The sequence below is a fragment of the Microcaecilia unicolor genome, chromosome 11 (genome assembly GCF_901765095.1).
Source record: "Microcaecilia unicolor chromosome 11, aMicUni1.1, whole genome shotgun sequence".
NCBI lineage: Eukaryota > Metazoa > Chordata > Amphibia > Gymnophiona > Siphonopidae > Microcaecilia > Microcaecilia unicolor.
Genome location: NC_044041.1, coordinates 183811473 through 183829437, shown reverse-complemented (window position 1 = coordinate 183829437; position 17965 = coordinate 183811473). Strand labels below are relative to the sequence as shown.

Below are 17965 nucleotides of genomic sequence, written 5' to 3'. Positions count from 1 at the left end.
GTGTGAAGGAAGCTAAGCAGGGTCCGCCCGGGCTGGGTCCTGGAAGGGTGACCAGCTCACAATGCGCAATAATGTCCCTTCACAACACTGTTTTCCAGTCTCTAAAAGTTCATCATAGTTATGCTACCCCTCAGAAAAGGGGAGATTCTTCTTCACTCATGGCGAGTCAGCTAGCTATTTAAAAAACAAAAAAAAAACAAAAAAAAAAACCAAACAAAAAAAAAAAACCTCTTGTCGACAAGTCAGCAAGTCGCAAACCGAGAAGTGCAATTTTTATGGTTCTCAGGATGCCTAGTACTGGTGGTCAAGAGTCGTCTAAATATTTCGCAGTCTCCACAATATTTTGGGGTTACATGCGACATAGTTGCAAGGTTTTTTCCCTGGGCAATTGCCTTTTGCAGTCTCATGAGTTGCACTCCCGTGCTCTTTATCTTTTTGAGTGTTCTGAAGCATTTGCAGCTTCCCTTTTGTTTTTTTCCCCGAGACTGCTGCTCTTCTTTTCAGCATTAGTTGAGTAGGACATTCCTCCTGGCATTTGGTTTTACTTCCAGGACTACCATGTGGTCTCTTTACATTGCAACTAGGGGACTGTCAGTCGCTCTCGGAGCAAGGAGGTATCCCTGAGGGCTAGCGTTTTATTCTGAGCACTCTGTCTTTGGTCAGCATTGTTGCCATGTTATGTTAGTCCGGAATGCTCTTTCTGTACTCTCATAGGACTGTTATCATCTTAGGTTACTTCAAAGACTCAATCCTGCTCTCTGGCAGGACTGTTTCTAGCTTATGTTCTTTCAGAATGGTCTTCGGTCTCCTGGTAGGTCTGTTGCCTTCTTAGGCTACGTATTGAGGCCCCTGGTAGGTCTCTGGTCTTCTTGTGTATTGAAGGTACATCCTTTCCTCGGACAGTTCTACTATCTGGTCATTCTGTTTCTTTACAGGGCTTGCATGTGCCCTCCTTTACACGATTGACATGTATGTCATTTTATTTTTGCATGTTTTCACTTTTCTCTGTAAGCTGCCTAAGGGGTAATCTAGCGAACAGTGCAGTGAGATGTCATCGGGGAGGCCCAGCTTCGGTTCTCACTCTGACTCTAATCGTCCTGCCTCCTAGGTGGGTTCACATCCGCACTGACGTTTGGTTTATTTCATGGCTGATGTCTGTTTTATTCAAGGGGAGTCATTTGTATGGATCTACCATCTGACCAGCCCTGTAGCATGCCATCCCCTTCTGGCATGGTGGCCTTCTCTTCAGGTCGGGCATTTCGCTTAGATATTTGGATCTCAGGGGCGTAACCCTTATGTTTTTTGTTTTTCCTTGCAGATATACCAGGCTGCCTTTTAGGTTGTCATCTTGACTTTTTATGGAGCCGAGGGGGTTTTCTGTTTTCTCTAGAGGACCTTCTCTCTGCCCCAGTCCGGCCTCTTTGTTTCTCTCTTGCTCAGGCTGGTGCATGCTCTCAGTCTGGGACAGGCATTCAGCCTTGCTAAGCAGGATGGCATCTTTTGTAGTTGCAGTATTCTCTTCTCAGCTTTTAGCCTCTGTGCCTTAGTGACATTGTCAGAGGGACAGGGTGTTATTCTTCTTCGCACGATGATTCAAAATCATCTTGTTTCCTTTAAGGTTTCTTTCTCCTTTCAGACACTGTTGTTAGTAGCCATGGCTTCAGCTAGCAGGGTCAGGACTGCAAGTTTCTCTCTTACAGGTTTTCTTTTTTTCCAATCAGCTAGTACGTCTAGGTAAGAGGTACTTCTTCACCTGGGTATTTCTTTTTCACTCTACCTTAGTTTCCCATTTTTCATCTTTTCCAATCACTTTTTTCTTACTGGTCTGGACTCTTCTACTGGCGTTCAAGATCACAGGAAATTATATGCTTTATATATGCTTTACATATTAAAACAGATCTTATATATTTAGAGAACTGTTACAAGCTATTTGGTCCTTCCTTTTGGTACTTCTAGTCAAGGTAAGGTTGCCATTGTTTCGGCCTCACTATATCTCGACGTATTAAGGAATTCATACCTTCTATTTGTCTACTCACTGGGGGACCATTTCCTGAGAGTGTTATAACATATGCTCCATCTTGAGAAGCGGGGTTCGTTCCTTCGCACAGCGATTTTTGGTGCACTAGGTGCACATTTTGTACGGTGCCATTTTGAGCTTATCTTCATTCTCTTTTGATTGATATACACTCTACATGTTCATTGTTGCCAGGAGGTGATCTATGCAACTCGGAGATGCTTAGGGGTTTGAAAGGGTCCCTCCCTTAAGGTTACTGCTTTGGTACTTCCCATCAGTCCAATCCTGGTCCGGTCCGGAGGGACGCTAAGGAAGGAGAAATTAGATCTTACCTGCTAATTTGCTTTCCTTTAGTCCCTCCGGACCGGACCAGGCCCCTCCCATATTTTGTCACTTTTTCAACGGGGTATTAAAAAAAAAAAAAAAAAAAGACGCTTGTACATATATAGGACTTTAAGTGGACCATGCCACGTCTCTGGTCTGAGTTGCTGGTGGGTTCAGTTGCTGGAATATATGTGTATGTATGTATTTATATATCTATCTATATATGTATGTATATATTTATATATCTATATATGTATAGAACTTTGAGGTCCTTAGCACTTCTGTGCTGAGAGTTGCTGGTGAGTTCTAATTCAAGTGAGCCATACCACTTCTCTGGTAGGAGTTGCTGGTGAGCTTTCCTACAAAAGGGACATACCACTTCTCTGGTGAGAGTTGCTGGGGTACCCAATTGCTGGTATATAAAGTAAGCCATGCTAGTATATATATGTGAAACTTTAAGTAAGCCATACCACTTCTCTGGTGAGAGTTGCTGGTGAGCTATAAGACAAGTGAGCCATACCACTTCTCTGGTGAGAGTTGCTGGTGAGCTATAATACAAGGGAGCCATACCACTTCTCTGGTGAGAGTTGCTGGTGAGCTGTAGTACAAATCGGGCCATACCACTTCTCTGGTAAGAGTTGTTGGTGAGCTCTGATACTTGGCATTGCCGAGTGCTTTGTGGCTGCTAGGATTCCATACGGCACAGATGGTCTTTCTTTCTTTCTTTCCTGCTTTGTTATTCAAATACTGAGGCTAAGGTCACATGGCCAGGGCTCCTATTGGCTCTCTAGAGTCAGAGTTTTTCTCAGTCTCCACCTGCTGGTAGGCGAGCACAACCCATCAGTCCATCAGTCCAATCCTGGTCCGGTCCGGAGGGACTAAAGGAAAGCAAATTAGCAGGTAAGATCTAATTTCTCCTTTATTCGTCTGGGATATTATCCACTCAGGATCTTCTCCCAGGAACATTCCTAATGCAGAATTAGTCATATGAATATTCATAATCTGTGGGAGAATCGTGAAGTCTTCTTTCCAAAAACGTTGAATAATGGGATTTGTAACTTGGACATGACAGATCTAGAGATAAAAAATGGCCTTTTTTTGGTTTGGTTTTGTTAGACATGGATGTTTCTTCCCGTTTGAAAACCTCTGATGGACATCCTATTTTTGGGCCTACCCTATTCCTGCCCAAAACACACCCACAGCAAACCTCCTTGCCATTTGGACGAACTGCAGTGTGAAACGTCCAAATTCTGACTTTCCAAAATGTTTTTGGATGTTTTTAGCAGAAAATGAGCACCTTAGATGCCACGTTATAGATTAGCACCTAAGGGCACTGAGGTACCTAACTACCATTTCGGCCTCAGTTTGAAGCTTAACATCCGCTAACTCCTGTTGCCTTTGTCACACAGAAGACCTAAAGTCCTTCATTTGAATTATTCATTTATTATGTGTTTATTATTAGAGTTTTATAACACCTCCCCAACCCAGAGGGATGCTAGGTTCATCAAGCTTCTGCTAACTTTCGGTTGTCAGGGTAAAACATATCAATAAAACTTGGCAATTAACACAATGGCATGTGTGTGCCTACTTTGTACGCAGATATACTTCACTACAATTTTAAGAACATACGCGTTGCAATATTGGAACAGACCGAAGGTCCATCAAGCCCAGCATCCTGTTTCCAACACTGGACAATCCAGGTTACAAGTACCTGGCAAGATCCCAAAACAGTACAATACATTTTATGCTGCTTATCCTAGAAATAAGCAGTTGATTTTCTCCATCTTAAGAATGGCTTCTGGATTTTTCTTTTAGGAAGTTATCTGCTAAGCTAACTGCTTTTACCACATTCTCTGGCAACAATTTCCAGAGTTTAATTATGCGTTGAGTGAAGAAATATTTTCTCCGATTTGTTTTAAATTTACTACTTTGTAGCTTCATTGTGTGCCCCCTAGTCCTAGTATTTTTGGAAAGAGTAAACAAGCGATTCACATCTACCCGTTCCACTCCACTCATTATTTTATAGACCTCATATCTCCCAGTTGAGCATGTGAAATGCTGCTGAACACCCACCCACACAAGTTCTTTATAAAATCACCTCATCAGTCCTGTAGTGTTTCCTTGAAACGGGTGCAAGAGGGTAGGAAGGGGGAAATTTGGAATAGCATGAAGTGCTATAAGACAGGGCTCGACAAACCCCAGATGCCAGGTCACCATGGTGCCTAAAAAAAAAAATCAGACGTGGTGCCTAGAATTTGTACCCTGGAAGTCTCTCCCCTCCGCCTGGGTCCAGCCTCCATACTCCCATATCCTGCTTTGCTCTCTAACCACCCACACCCCCTCCACCCGGTTCCTCTAACTAACCTGTCTTGATGGCCAGTAGCAGCGGCTGCGATTAGGGCACGCTGCTCTGACTGGCATTGTGGTCTTCCTTCTATCTGAGTAGTCTACTTTTGAACACCTCCTACAAGGTACATGTGCACAAAGTACTCACATGCATTTGCAGTTGCTATTTCTGTGGGCAAGCATTTAATTGGGGGTAAAACGATAGATGTGTAATTGAACATCAAATCTACCATGCTCTTCAACCAAAGAACTCTCCCCCCCTTCTCCTCTGGATGCCTCTTTCAAATCCAGCTTACAGTATGTGCATTGTGAAAGGCTGTGCATAATTTTAGCAGCTCCGAAGGAGAACATTTTCAATCAGCCCCATCTACCCAAGTAAATATATATATATATATATATATACCCAGCTGATCCCTTTAAAATTTATCCTCAATATGTCATAGTATTTATTTTTTTCTTTCAAACAGATACTAAAGTTTATCCTGCTTTGGGAAACCATGACTTTCATCCCAAGAATCAGTTGCCTGCCGCAAATAACAGTATCTACAGAAAAATTACACAACTCTGGGGTCCCTGGCTTAATGTGGCTTCCATTGCACCATTTGAAAGAGGTATTTTATTTCAAGTAATGACGTGTAATATTAGCAACATTTAGGGGGAAGTTATCAACATGGCTACCAGTTGGCCAGGTTATTTTACCGTATGTCTAGCACTAAGAAAAGTATAACGTCAGCCAGTCATAAAATCAGGAAGTTCCAGGGCACATCACAATGTTAAGTGCATTATTCTGAATGTATAGATGGCAGAATGGGGTCAGCTAGTAGAGCCATGATTGACCAATATTTTGCCCAACGTAGGATCATCAACTAGAGAGCATGGGGGCAGAGCTGGAGATTGGCTTGTTTGACCCCGCCAACCAAAATGCCCTTGTCTAGGTGAACTTGCAGCTATGCAACCCTCTCCACCTGGGGTGGCTCAACTTTCTGGGGCACTTAAAAAGCATGTGGGATCCTTTTATTTACAGAGTAGAAGTGAATCGATTTTTTACTCTTTCAAAAAGTACAAAAACTAGGGGACACTCAATTTAGTTACATGGAAATACTTTTAAAACAACAAATACTTAAGGTCTGGAACTCTTTGCTGGAAGATGTAGTAACAGCAGTTAGCGTATCTGGGCTTAAAAAAAAGGTTTGGACAAGTTCCTGGAGGAAAAGTCCATAGTCTGCTATTGAGACAGACATGGGGAAGCCACTGCTTGCCCCTGGGATTGGTAGCATGGAATGTTGCAACTCCTTGGGTTTTTTGTCAGGTACTTGTGACCTGGATTGGCCACTGTTGGAAACAGGATACTGAGATAGATGGAACATTGATCTGACCCAATATGGTTATTCTTATGTTCTTAACTGTTTATTTCTCAAGGCGCATTCTACAGTGAGCAGCTTGTGAATAAGACACAAGGGGGCCGTGTAATTGTTTTGAACACAAACTTGTACTACAAGAACAATGATCAGACTACAAACATGGATGACCCTGGGGGCCAATTCAAATGGTTGGAAGAGGAGCTGACCTCCGCAGCCAATAAAGGAGAAAAGGTAAACAGCATGCTTTGTACCCTTCTAACTTGTCACCTTCCCACAAAAAGTCTTCCCCCACCCCCCAACCATTTTGCAATTGCCATTCCCAACACTTCACCCCCAATCTCTATTGTGGATGGTTCAGGGCTTTCATCAAAGCGGATCAAAAAACACACATCAGTTAAAAGCATACAAAGTACAACTCTAACAAAGTGTTTCCATCTTACTCTGCCATAAAAGCCTTTTTTTTAACCTAAAATCAGCCCAATGAACCTTCCACAATTAACATTTGAGTTTTCCTTTTTTAAAAGCAAACCATACTATTTAACATCAGTCATTTAAGTTCCAGAAAGTCTTCACACATAAATAACTTTTCAACAACTTTTTAAAACTTAAAGTATTTGACATTATTCTTAGCTAAACAGGAAGATGATTCCATTCTACAGGTCCAATCACAGAAAATGTGCATCTCCTTGTTTCCTGATAACAAATCTTAACTCAGAGATGCAACAGAAAAAAATGCAGAGTTTTTTTTTCCTGTTGCATCTCTGTTCCCAATGACCTTAATGGTTCATACACTTGAAAAACTTGAAAAAATAAAAGGCTGATTTCTTTTTTAACAGTTTATGGATCAAGAGCAGCATTTTAAAAAGAACCCTCAATTCTACTGGTAACCAGTATAACTGTTTGGACTGAAAATGTGATATGCCACAAATCAATCTTGCAGCATCGTTTTGTATTATCTGTAATGATTCCATAGCAGCTACAGTAATCCAAAGATATAAAGAATTGCAATAATCCATGCTACTTAAAATCATAGCAGGCTCAGATCCATTAGGAATATGGTTGATCTAGACTCTCTCTGCTTCTTGTTTTATGCTTACATAAACAATTGATATGATTACTGCAACGTAGCCTATGCTGGAATCACTAAGGCAAATATAAAGCGTTTACGGACACTACAGAACACTGCTGTTCCAAGGACCTGCATGCTGCTCTAATAGACCTGGCTATAACATCTGAGGCTGTCACAGAGGCTGAGTAGTATTTTATTCATATTTTTTATGGGGGGGGAGGGAGTTAGTGATCACTGGGCTAATAAAGGGGGGGGGGCATCCCCAATTCCCTCCAGTGGTTATTTAGGGCACCTTTTTGTGCCTTATTCATTCTAAAAACAGGTCTAGACCAAAACATTGAAGTTTTTATCCTAGACGTTTTCATTTTGTTCCGTTACGGCTGTAAAATGTTTAGTGTTAGGCACACCCTAAGACTGCAATAATCCCACCTCCACAATGCCCCCAACATCTCCCCTTGTGATTTGGACACACTGCAGATAACATGCATATATAAAAGTCTGCAAAATAGGTTTAAAAAATACCAATTTGGACATTTTGAGACGAAATCTGTCCAAATAGTCCAAACTGGATGCTATCTGCATATACTTGGTAATCAATCCCAAGGTCTTGTAACAGTTGACATAATGGTCTCAGATACAAATTAAATACAATAGCTGACAAGGTAGAACCTTGTGGCACACCAGTTTTCAGTGGCCGAGGAGTAGAAAGCTGAACTTCAACACTGATTTCTTGACTATGGCCTTCCAGAAATGACCAGAACTTTTGTAAAGTGATCCCAGTAATCCCAAGGGCACGCACATTCTCCACCAAAATAGAATGATCAACTTTATCAAATTCAGTATAAGAAAAAACTCTTTCCTTGATCTAAACCACACCTCGACTTACGTAGTGTAGATAATAACAAATACTCAAGGCTCATAATACAGAGTATTTGTATTATGAGCCTTATGAAAACCACACTGAAATAGATTTAAGTTTCTTCTCTCTTCTAAAAAATCCTCAAGCTGAATTAAAACTACAGGCTTAGCTGGTACAGGCAAAGACGACACTGGATGACAACTAGCCAGAGCATTTGGATCTAAATGGGACTCTTCAATAAATGATGAATCGTTGCAAGCTTTAAAACATCTGGAAGATAACCTTCTGATAAAGAGGTGTTCACAATGGCTGTAAGGGGTGAAATTACAATATCACTTATAAGGGCCAAAAGTCAGGGCAAGCAACTATCCACAAAAGAACCTGAAGGCCTATGGGACCGCAAAATCGAACTGACTCGCCTCTCTTCTACTAACTCAAACTTCAACCATACTGTCAGACAAGTCACCCCTGAGCCATAACAGAAGACACTGGTCGGTGAATTTCAAGCAATCTTTCAACCTTAGACTCAAACTTACAAAACTCATCCGGAGATAGAGATGTAACCAACTCAAGGGGTTTTTGCATTTGTGACAAAGATCATACAATTTGAAAAGCTCCTTAGGTCTATGCAGGGTGTTTTGTACCTTTTCCTGGTAAAACGCCCCCCCTCTCCTGCATGATCACCCTGTTGTTTGAGGTTAAGAGTCCCTCAAGTCATCATCTTTACATTTACACCATAATCTGATTGCCTTAATTCCCGGTGCAACTGCTGCAGTCCAACTGAAAACCACTGTGGTAAAGAATTTCCAGCAGGGGCAGTCAATTCCAAGCCATCATGTAATGAAATATTCCATTGATGTATAGATAAATCCAAATCAATCCTCAATGATGTGATGCCCGCTATCAATGGAGATAAATTACTGCTCAAAACCTCTAGTTCCAGTCGGAGCCTAACTTGCCTCAACACCTTCTGTCAACAAGCCGGCATCACATCAATAGAAAATTGCACATCTAACTGAAGAAAAGAATGATCAGTTCATAGTATATACCTTCAGCTGGACCTGAGATACCAAATGCGATGGCAAAAACAGAGTCTAAGACATGTCCGGCGGAATGGGTAGCTTGCTGTACAATTTGGCTCAATCTTAAAGTCAAGGTATCAAGAAAAACATGGCCTGGTACAGTAGTGGATCCCAAAGGTAAATTAAAGTCCTCCATCATTTAGTAATAAAACCAGGTAAAGTTACACCATCATTCGGTATAAAAGAACAATCATGCTGTAGCACTGAAGGTAGAGAACAAACTAAGCTAAATATAAATTGTATCATTTCCTACTATAAACATATCAGCTCCATCATGCCCTTCCCATATTTTCTGAAATTTCAATCCAGAGTGATATATACACAAGACCCCTCCACCCCACTTAAAGGGGAATAATCGAACGGCGGTGGCCATCTCCAGGGCCGGCTCCGTAAATGGGCGGAGCCAACCATATTTTCGAAAAAGATGGCCGGCCATCTTTTTCTTCGCTAATACGGTTGGGCCCGGCCAAATATCAGAGATGGCCGGGTTTGAGATGGCCGGTGTAACGGGGGGGGGGGGGGGGGGGGGGGGGGAATGGGCCTGGGTCCACCTGCCTGAAGTGCACAGCACCCACTAAAAACTGCTCCAGGGACTTGCATACTGCTGTCAGGGAGCTGGGTATGACATTTCAGGCTGGCATAGAGGCTGGCAAAAAAGGTTTTTTTTGTTTTGGGTGGGAGGGGGTTGGTGACTACTGGGGGAGTAAGGGGAGGTGATCCCCGATTCCCTCCGGTGGTCATTTGGTCAGTTGGGGCTCTTTTTGAAGTTTGGTCATGGAAAAAAAGGGACCAAGTAAAGCTGGCGAAATGCTCGTCAAGCCTGTTTTTTTTTTCCATTATCTGGCGAAGCCAGCCATCTCGTAAGCACACCCCTGTCCTGCCTTCACTACCCTACCGACACGCCCCCTTGAAGTTTCGCCAGCTCCGCAACGGAAAGCAGTTGAAGCCGGCCAAAATCGGCTTTCAATTATACCGATTTGGCCGGTTTCAGGAGATCGCCGGCCATCTCCTAATTTGTGTCGTAAGATGGCTGGTGCTCTCTTTCGAAAATGAGCTGGTTAACCTCTCTACAAGTCCATTCCCAAGAGTACTCCTTCAGACAACATTGTAAAACCAGTGGCACATCTGCAAAAGTCAGCCATGATTCTGTGATAATTTCTCTGGTGCCTTTAAATAAAGAATCTTTGAACTTTCTGTCCTGGGCTAAAAGTCAGTTTGTCGCCCTCTGTTCCTGTGTGGCTTTTCTTTGGTGTTCCGTGACGGGTTTGTCTTGTTTCTCCTTTTTTGCATCCCTAGCACATGAATACCAGACTGCAAAACGAAATCATGAATTAAAATAGGCTTATTTCATACCAAATATGAGTTCAGCAATCCAGTGGTTAATGGAAATGTCACAGGGGTCAAAATCAAAGCAGCACATCTGCATAATGGTATGTAGAGAGGACAGCATGAACAAGAGCCCCATACCGCCCTTGGCCCATCATCACTGAAATATGACACACAATCAAAAAACTAAGTACCCAAACCAGAAGAGAAACAATATCACAGAGGCCGCCCCAAGACCACCCAAAGGAGCTCTTTAGTTACACTCATTTATTGACATGACTGCGTCAACGTGCTCCCTCTGGTGCACAGTGCCTCTGGTGTGAGGCTCCAGTTCTTCACTCGCATGCAGCCAGTGGCATCACTGGTAGGCGGGGCCAGCAATGTCCCTGCTGGAGCTCTCACCAGAATGTTAGGCAAGGGGCAAAGATCTTCCAGGCTGCCTCTGGATTTGAACAGGACCAACGACGGCACAGCATGCTCTCACCAAGCAGACATTTCCCCTCCTGGCGTGAGGCTCCAATTTTTCACTTATGTGCAGTCAGCGACGTCATTGGTAGGCAGGGCCAAAGCTGTCATCCACGATGTTACACAAGGGGCAAAGATCTTCCAGGCTGTCTCTGGGCTGGCATAGGATCAACAACAGCACAGCACTCTTTCAGCAGACAGACACTTTAAATACATAATATTAGCCTGGCTCTGCATATGGATAACACACCAATTTGTGAAGCATTCCATATTTTAAAGATTTGTTTCCAAGATATATCTATATATGCAGGAAGCAGATCTTGTATCCTTTTAGTTCATGTCTGGCCTCACATAGAGACTTCAGATAACAGGTTTGTTGGCTTCTTAATCAATATGTGCTCTCTGTTTTGTCCTGTTGAGATTATTTTGTTATTTATCAGGATTTTGTTTTACCGCCTTTTTGAAGGAATTCATTCAAGGTGGTGCACAATAAGAATAAATCAAACATGAGCAATAGACAATTACAGCAGTAAAAACATTCAAATAACAATACAAAGTAATACATAATATAACACAGTGACACACAACATATGTTAGGTATTTAATGAAGTTATAAATAAAAAAAGAAGTTCTTGTGTATTTAATTTTTGGTGCAGCCATGAACCATCTACGTATACAGAATAATCTCTTGAACAAATTGTCTGTGCAGTGTTCCTTAATTCGGGGAGAGGGAAGGATCCAGGAATGGAGGGTTAGATCACGTGGAGGGGCATAATCGAACGGGGCAGGACAGCCCCGTAAAGGGGCGGGGCAACCTGTATTAACGAAACAAGATGGGCGGCCATCCAATAATACGGTCGGGGACACCCAAATCATGAAATTTAGATCGACCTTAGAGATGGTCGTCCCTGGTTTTCAGCGATAATGGAAACCGAGGACGCCCATCTCAAAAATGACTAAATCCAAGCCATTTGGCCATGGGAGGAGCCAGCATTCGTAGTGCACTGGTCCCCCTCACATGCCAGGGCACCCTAGGGGGCACTGCAGTGGAATTCAGAAAAAGGTCCTAGGTGCATAGCTCCCTTACCTTGTGTGCTGAGCCCCCCAAACCCAACAACTGTACATCACTACCATAGCCCTTAGGGATGAAGGGGGGCACCTATATGTGGGTACAGTGGGTTTCTGGTGGGTTTTGGAGGGCTCACATTTACCACCACAAGGTAGGGGGGGGGGATGGGCCTGGGTCTGCCTGCCTGAAGTACACTGCACCCACTACAACTGCTCCAGGGACCTGCATACTGCTGCGATGGACCCGAGTATGGCATTTGAGGCTGGCAAAAAAGTATTTTTAAAGATTTTTTTTTGAGGATGGGAGGGGGTTAGTGACCACTGGGGGAGTAAGGAGAGGTCATCCCCAATTCCCTCCGGTGGTCATCTGGTCAGTTTGGGCAACTTTTTGAGGCCTGGTTATGAAAAAAAAATGGACCAAGTAAAGTCGTCCAAGTGTTTGTCAGGGACGCCCTTTTTTTTTCCATTATCGGCAGAGGACGCCCCTCTCCTAAGCACGCCCCAGCCCCGCAACGGAAAGCAGTCAAGGGCGCCCAAAATTGGCTTTCGATTATGCCGATTTGGGCGACCTTGCGAGAAGGACGCCCATCTCCCGATTTGTGTTGGAAGATGGGCACCCTTCTCTTTCGAAAATTCACCTGATAGGACACTGCCTGTGTAGCACCTAATCATGTTGTATATTTGTTGAATAGCACATGTATTTTAACTACAGCTTGTAGTAAAACAATAATACATATATTACTTGGCTTAACTACAGCGACACCCAGTGGCTGCTGGTTTTCAAAGCATTAGTACACAAAATAGATTGCTCAGTGTTAACTGGATAATCCCTTATATGTGTCATACACAGTGACTTGCGTTTTAGGTCTGATAGAGTCACAGGGTACAGCAACAGAAAACAATACTGCTCAAGCCAAGGGAAGTTTTTTTTTTTTTTGAAAGTTCTTGTTTTGCATCATTCTGTCATATCTTACAGATGTCTCACCTCAATGGATTAGCTATCCAGTTTCCTTAGTATACTGTTTGACACAGTGCTGTCTGTCCCCAACTGGGAAATATACATCAAACAACTGCAATAAGGGCACCTAAACCTTATTTATTTATTTATTGCATTTGTATCCCACATTTTCCCACCTATTTGCAGGCCCAATGTGGCTTACATAGTGCAGTAGTGGCAGTCGCCACTACCGGCAAGAACAGATACAAAGTGAGGTTAAGACAGGCTAATGATAAGAATTGATAGACATATTGGGAGTCAGGGGAAGAGTAAGTTAGGTTGTGTCCAACATGAACATTTATATTGATGTATTGATATATTGCGGGGTTTGGCATTTAGGTTGAGTCGGAGTATGCCTTTTTGAACAAGTAAGTCTTAAGGAGTTTCCGGAAGATTAGGTGGTTGTAAACTGTAAAACTTCAACAGAAGGCTTATTCAAATAAATGTATTGCTTACATTGCATTTTTAGCATTCTAGATACATCATGGGAATAATTTTCTATTTTGGTGGTAGTACACTTCATAAATCACCCACATTTTTATATTTCTGTGATCAATACAAAACCTTTAGGGGTCCTTTTACTAAGGTACGCTGAAAAATGAACTGCGGTAGTGTAGAAACGTGTTTTGGGTGCGTGCAGAATTATTTTTTAGCGCACCTACAAAAAAAATGCCTTTTTAAAATTTTTGCTGAAAATGGACGTGCGGCAAAATGAAAATTTGCTGCGTGTCCATTTTGGGTCCGAGACCTTACCACTAGCCATTGACCTAGCGGTAAGGTCTCATGCGGTCACAGGGCGGTAATGGTCTACGCGCATCAAATTCCACTTGATGTGCATAGCTGCCGTGTGTCAGAAAATAAAAAATATTTTTCAGACGCGCATACCGCATGGATGCCAAAATTGAAATTACCGCAAGATCCAGGCTCTAACCGGGCAGTAACTCCAATTTGGCGCACATTGAGCGCATGTAGGTGCCTACGTGGCTTAGTAAAAGGGCCCCTAAGTAACTTGTTAGTTTATAAAAATATCTACGTGTGTGGGTAGAATAACACATTCCAGCTTGTGGAATTGACAAAATGTATTTATGAGTACTATATGCTCTCAAAACCTTAACCTGTATATCCCAGTACATTACTTGTCATATGGTATTGCTTATGTATGCTTCCCCTGACTTCACAGGTATATATTGTTGGCCACATCCCACCTGGTATGTTTGAGAAGAAACGAAGCACACCTTGGTTTCGAGAGCACTTTAATAAGAGATATGTGGACATCATACAGAAGCATCATGGTGTCATAGCTGCACAGTTCTTTGGGCATCACCACACTGACACTTTCAGAATGATCCACAACAGCGCAGGTACATCAGCCACCCAAAACGTAATAATCAACGTCTTTAATAGATTTTATTTTAGTTGTCAAAGAAGTCCTTCATCCGATTTGCTAGCATTTCTTATGTTGCGGTCAACAGAGCTCATGCTTCCATTTCTTCTTTGTAAAAGTTCCCAGATTGTATCTTCTACTTTCTTTCTCCAAAGCTCCCTAGGAAGAATTTCTATTTTTGGTATGGACTGAATGTACAGGATCCAGTTTTTTTTCAAAATGATTGGGGATGCTAAACACAAGACAAATTACCCCCTTCCTGGTCACAGGGAAGGAAATTGATTTCAGGCCTAGTTGACACCTGCTCCTAATTGCCCATGTCCCAGCCCAGACCCTGATACAGACTTGCCCACTGGGTATATTCACAATACCTGCCTCAATTAGTTGATGGTTGGGTCTTTTTATAACAGAGGCATTATCTAATATAGTGGTTCTGCACCCAGGTCTCAGGACACAATTAGCTAGTTAGGTGTTCAGGACACCCACAATGAATACGCAAGATAAATTTGCATACAATGGATGTAGTTTATGCAAATTTATTATATGCACAGTCATTGTGGATATCCCAAAAACCTGAGTGGCTGGGTGTGTCCTAAGGACTTGATTGAGATCCCCTGATCTAATACCTTCATATATTTGACTCTGTAGGATACGAAGAATGCCATGACAAGATGCACTATCTGCTGACTCAAAAGGAAATGAAAATCTCTTCCTAATTTCACAATCACAGAGGGCCCAGTATGGCTTGGGGGAAACATTTTAACCAAAATTATAATCAAACATTACATGCTAATGTTTTTTGAGTCTTTTATGAAGGCTACCTAGTACAATGCTTAACTCTCTCCTGGAGACACACAGAGACAGTTAGGTTTTCTGGGTTACCGCACTGAATATGCATGGGATAAATCTGTATATGTCTGATACTTAATGCAAGCAAATCTATCACAAGGGTCTGGATTTTATTCTGCCAAGGTCAGAGATGGCTAACTGGGTGAATATCCAAAAAAAAGCTACTATTAGGAATTGTAATACTGTTCATTGTTAAAATACTCAAATGAACATTTCTCCTATTTGCTGTTGGTGCACACAAAAATATTCAGGTTCCAGTGTGGGAGTGGCTCCCATAGCTACTCCACATATAAGACAGCTCAGACATTAGTGATAAAGGATGTCAAACAATACTGCTGGAAATAATCCCTCATCCTATAGAGGTAATTCAATTAACTGTGTGCCTTTCTGGCGCATAAAAGGTGCCTATTTGATAAAAGATTGTAAGCACCTACTTTCCTTTATAGAATACTAGCAAAAATACATGCCTATAATTTAGGCGTATGAGCATTTTTGCCAGCCATAAAGTTGGTGAAAGTGCTCGCACCTAAATTCCAGAGATATGCACGTAACTTACGGTATTCTATTGACGTGGTCTAAGTGGGCTCTCCTACATGCAGGTGCATAGATGCCAACTTACACCGGTATTCTATAAAGCAGGGGCGTAGCTACGTGGGGCTACGTGGGCCCCCACAGATTACACCCTGGCCCCCTCTACATTTGACCCCCAGCTGCCGCCGCCGCCCGCCCCGCCACATCATCAGGTACCTTGTTTGCTGGCGGGGGTCCCCAATCCCCGCCAGCTGAAGAGTCTTCTTCAGCACCAGTCAGCTCTGGCGCCTTCGTTGTGTGATCATCTGTTTCTGACTCCTTACGTCCTGCACCATGCATGTAGCCCCGTGCAGGACGTAAGGCGTCAGAAACAGATGATCACACAACAAAGGCACCAGAGTCGACCAGCGCTGAAGAAGACTCTTCGGCTGGCGGGGATTGGGGATCCCCGCCAGCAAACAAGGTACCTGATGTGGCAGCGGGGCAGGGGGGCGGTGGCAGTTGGCAGCAGGGGGAGGCAGCTAAACAATGCCCCCCCCCACCTCGGGCTCTGGCTCCCCCTCCCGCCGAGGTCTGGCTACGCCCCTGCTATAAAAGAATTTTGGTGCCCAGATACCACTATAGAATTCGCATTCAGCATGCTGCATCTAGGCGCCTAACTTTCTGCACCTAGTTAAAGAATTCCCCCTTCCCTCCCTCCGCCTTATGTTGAAACACGGACCATGAGGATTCAGCTTTGCAGCTTAAACTTCTCTGATTCTCAATTGTTTCTGAATTGCTGAAAATTCATATGAACCAATGTTTGGGACATATTGAAATATTATTTAGATGCTACTAGCTGTAGCTTACACATCACTTTTACTATTGCTTAAAATTGACAAATTGGGACTGATGGTTGTAGATTTTAGAGTTTTGAAAGAAGCATGCCATAACATGAAAGTATTAATCTGCTTCTTATTGTCCTATATAATAATTCTCACCTCCAACGTTCTATGCTTGGGACCGTGGCTCCCTGGCTGCAAGTGGTCTGCGAGGCAGACACGCACGGACGTCACTGACGTCAACACAGCTGATTCCAAGGCAAGGGGAGGAGTAGGGAACCTCTACTCCTCCTACTGCCTCGGAATCAGCTGTCACCCCCCCGCGCTACGGCCCCCTCGAAATCCACCCCCTCCCGCGAACCTGTCGATCCTCCCCCGGAACGCTGAAAACCGCACCCACCCCTACCGCCGCTGTTGTGCACTACCTTCGGGTGGGTTCCTCAATCATCTTCTCAGAAAGTTTAACTCCATGCGTCTGACGTCAGACGCATTCGTGCGTCTGACGTCAGACGCACGCAGAGGAACTTCCAGACAAGATGATTGAAGAACCTACGAGAAGGGAAGAACAACACGGTGGCGGCAGTTTTCGCTCACACTGGGGGGGGGGGGGAACGACAGGTTCGCGGAAGGGGGAGGTTCAAGGGGGCCGTAGCACGGGGGGGGGGGGGGGGAATTGCCTGCCTAAGGCCCGTTTCCTTGCCTACAGAAATGGGCCTTTTTTACTAGTTTGTATATATTTAAGCCTTTTCAGACCATAGTCCCTTCTCATGCGGGGTTTTATATTGTAAAATCCAACTTGATCAGATTGTATCTGGAAAGGCAGTGTTAAATTTAAGTTGCCATGCTTTTTCCATTAACACAATTTGGTTGAGTACGGTTGGGGGTCAAGATGGTTGGAAGGGAAGGCTTGAAGTATAATTTGTCTCTTTTGCTAAAGGAAGCCCGATCAGTGCCCTGTTCATAGCACCAGGAGTAACACCATGGAAAACTACATTACCTGGGGTGCAGAATGGAGCCAATAATCCAGGAATACGAGTGTTTGACTACGACAGAAATACCCTGCAAGTGAAGGTATGAGAAGCATGGTTGATAAATGCTATAAGAAAGAATGGGACCCATCAAAAGTGCACATACAAGTACCATCAGTTTGAGAAATGCCAAGAAATGCAGTCCAGTTGGTCCCTGTTGAAAACTGAATCCCTTAACAAGCTTTGTTGTCATTTAGTAGGACCTGCATAAGGATTATCCATAGATGTTGTTGTAAAGGAGCATTCCAGACTACTCATGTCCCTCCTTCAGATGTTTGTTTGTTGGTACTTGATATACCATCTCTCATGGGATGCCGATCAAAGAAGTTTACATAAAACAAAGGAAGAAAGGAATGCCAACTAATTGATAGGAAAGACAAAAATCAATAAAAAGAAAAAAAAAAGGGAGAGAGTGAGCCAAGAAGGACCAAGGGATGAGAG

General features: G+C 43.2%; 1 protein-coding gene across 2 annotated transcripts in view; it reads left to right on the top strand.

Moving 5' to 3' along the window:
- SMPDL3B (sphingomyelin phosphodiesterase acid like 3B) overlaps nucleotides 1–17965 on the top strand; it is a 55839-nt gene that overhangs the window by 22085 nt on the left and 15789 nt on the right. For both annotated transcript variants that reach the window (XM_030217562.1, XM_030217563.1), the window contains 4 exons: nucleotides 5152–5295; nucleotides 6104–6276; nucleotides 14092–14272; nucleotides 17434–17567. In XM_030217562.1, coding sequence (XP_030073422.1) covers nucleotides 5152–5295; nucleotides 6104–6276; nucleotides 14092–14272; nucleotides 17434–17567 — 632 coding nt within the window. The remainder of the gene's footprint in view (nucleotides 1–5151; nucleotides 5296–6103; nucleotides 6277–14091; nucleotides 14273–17433; nucleotides 17568–17965) is intronic.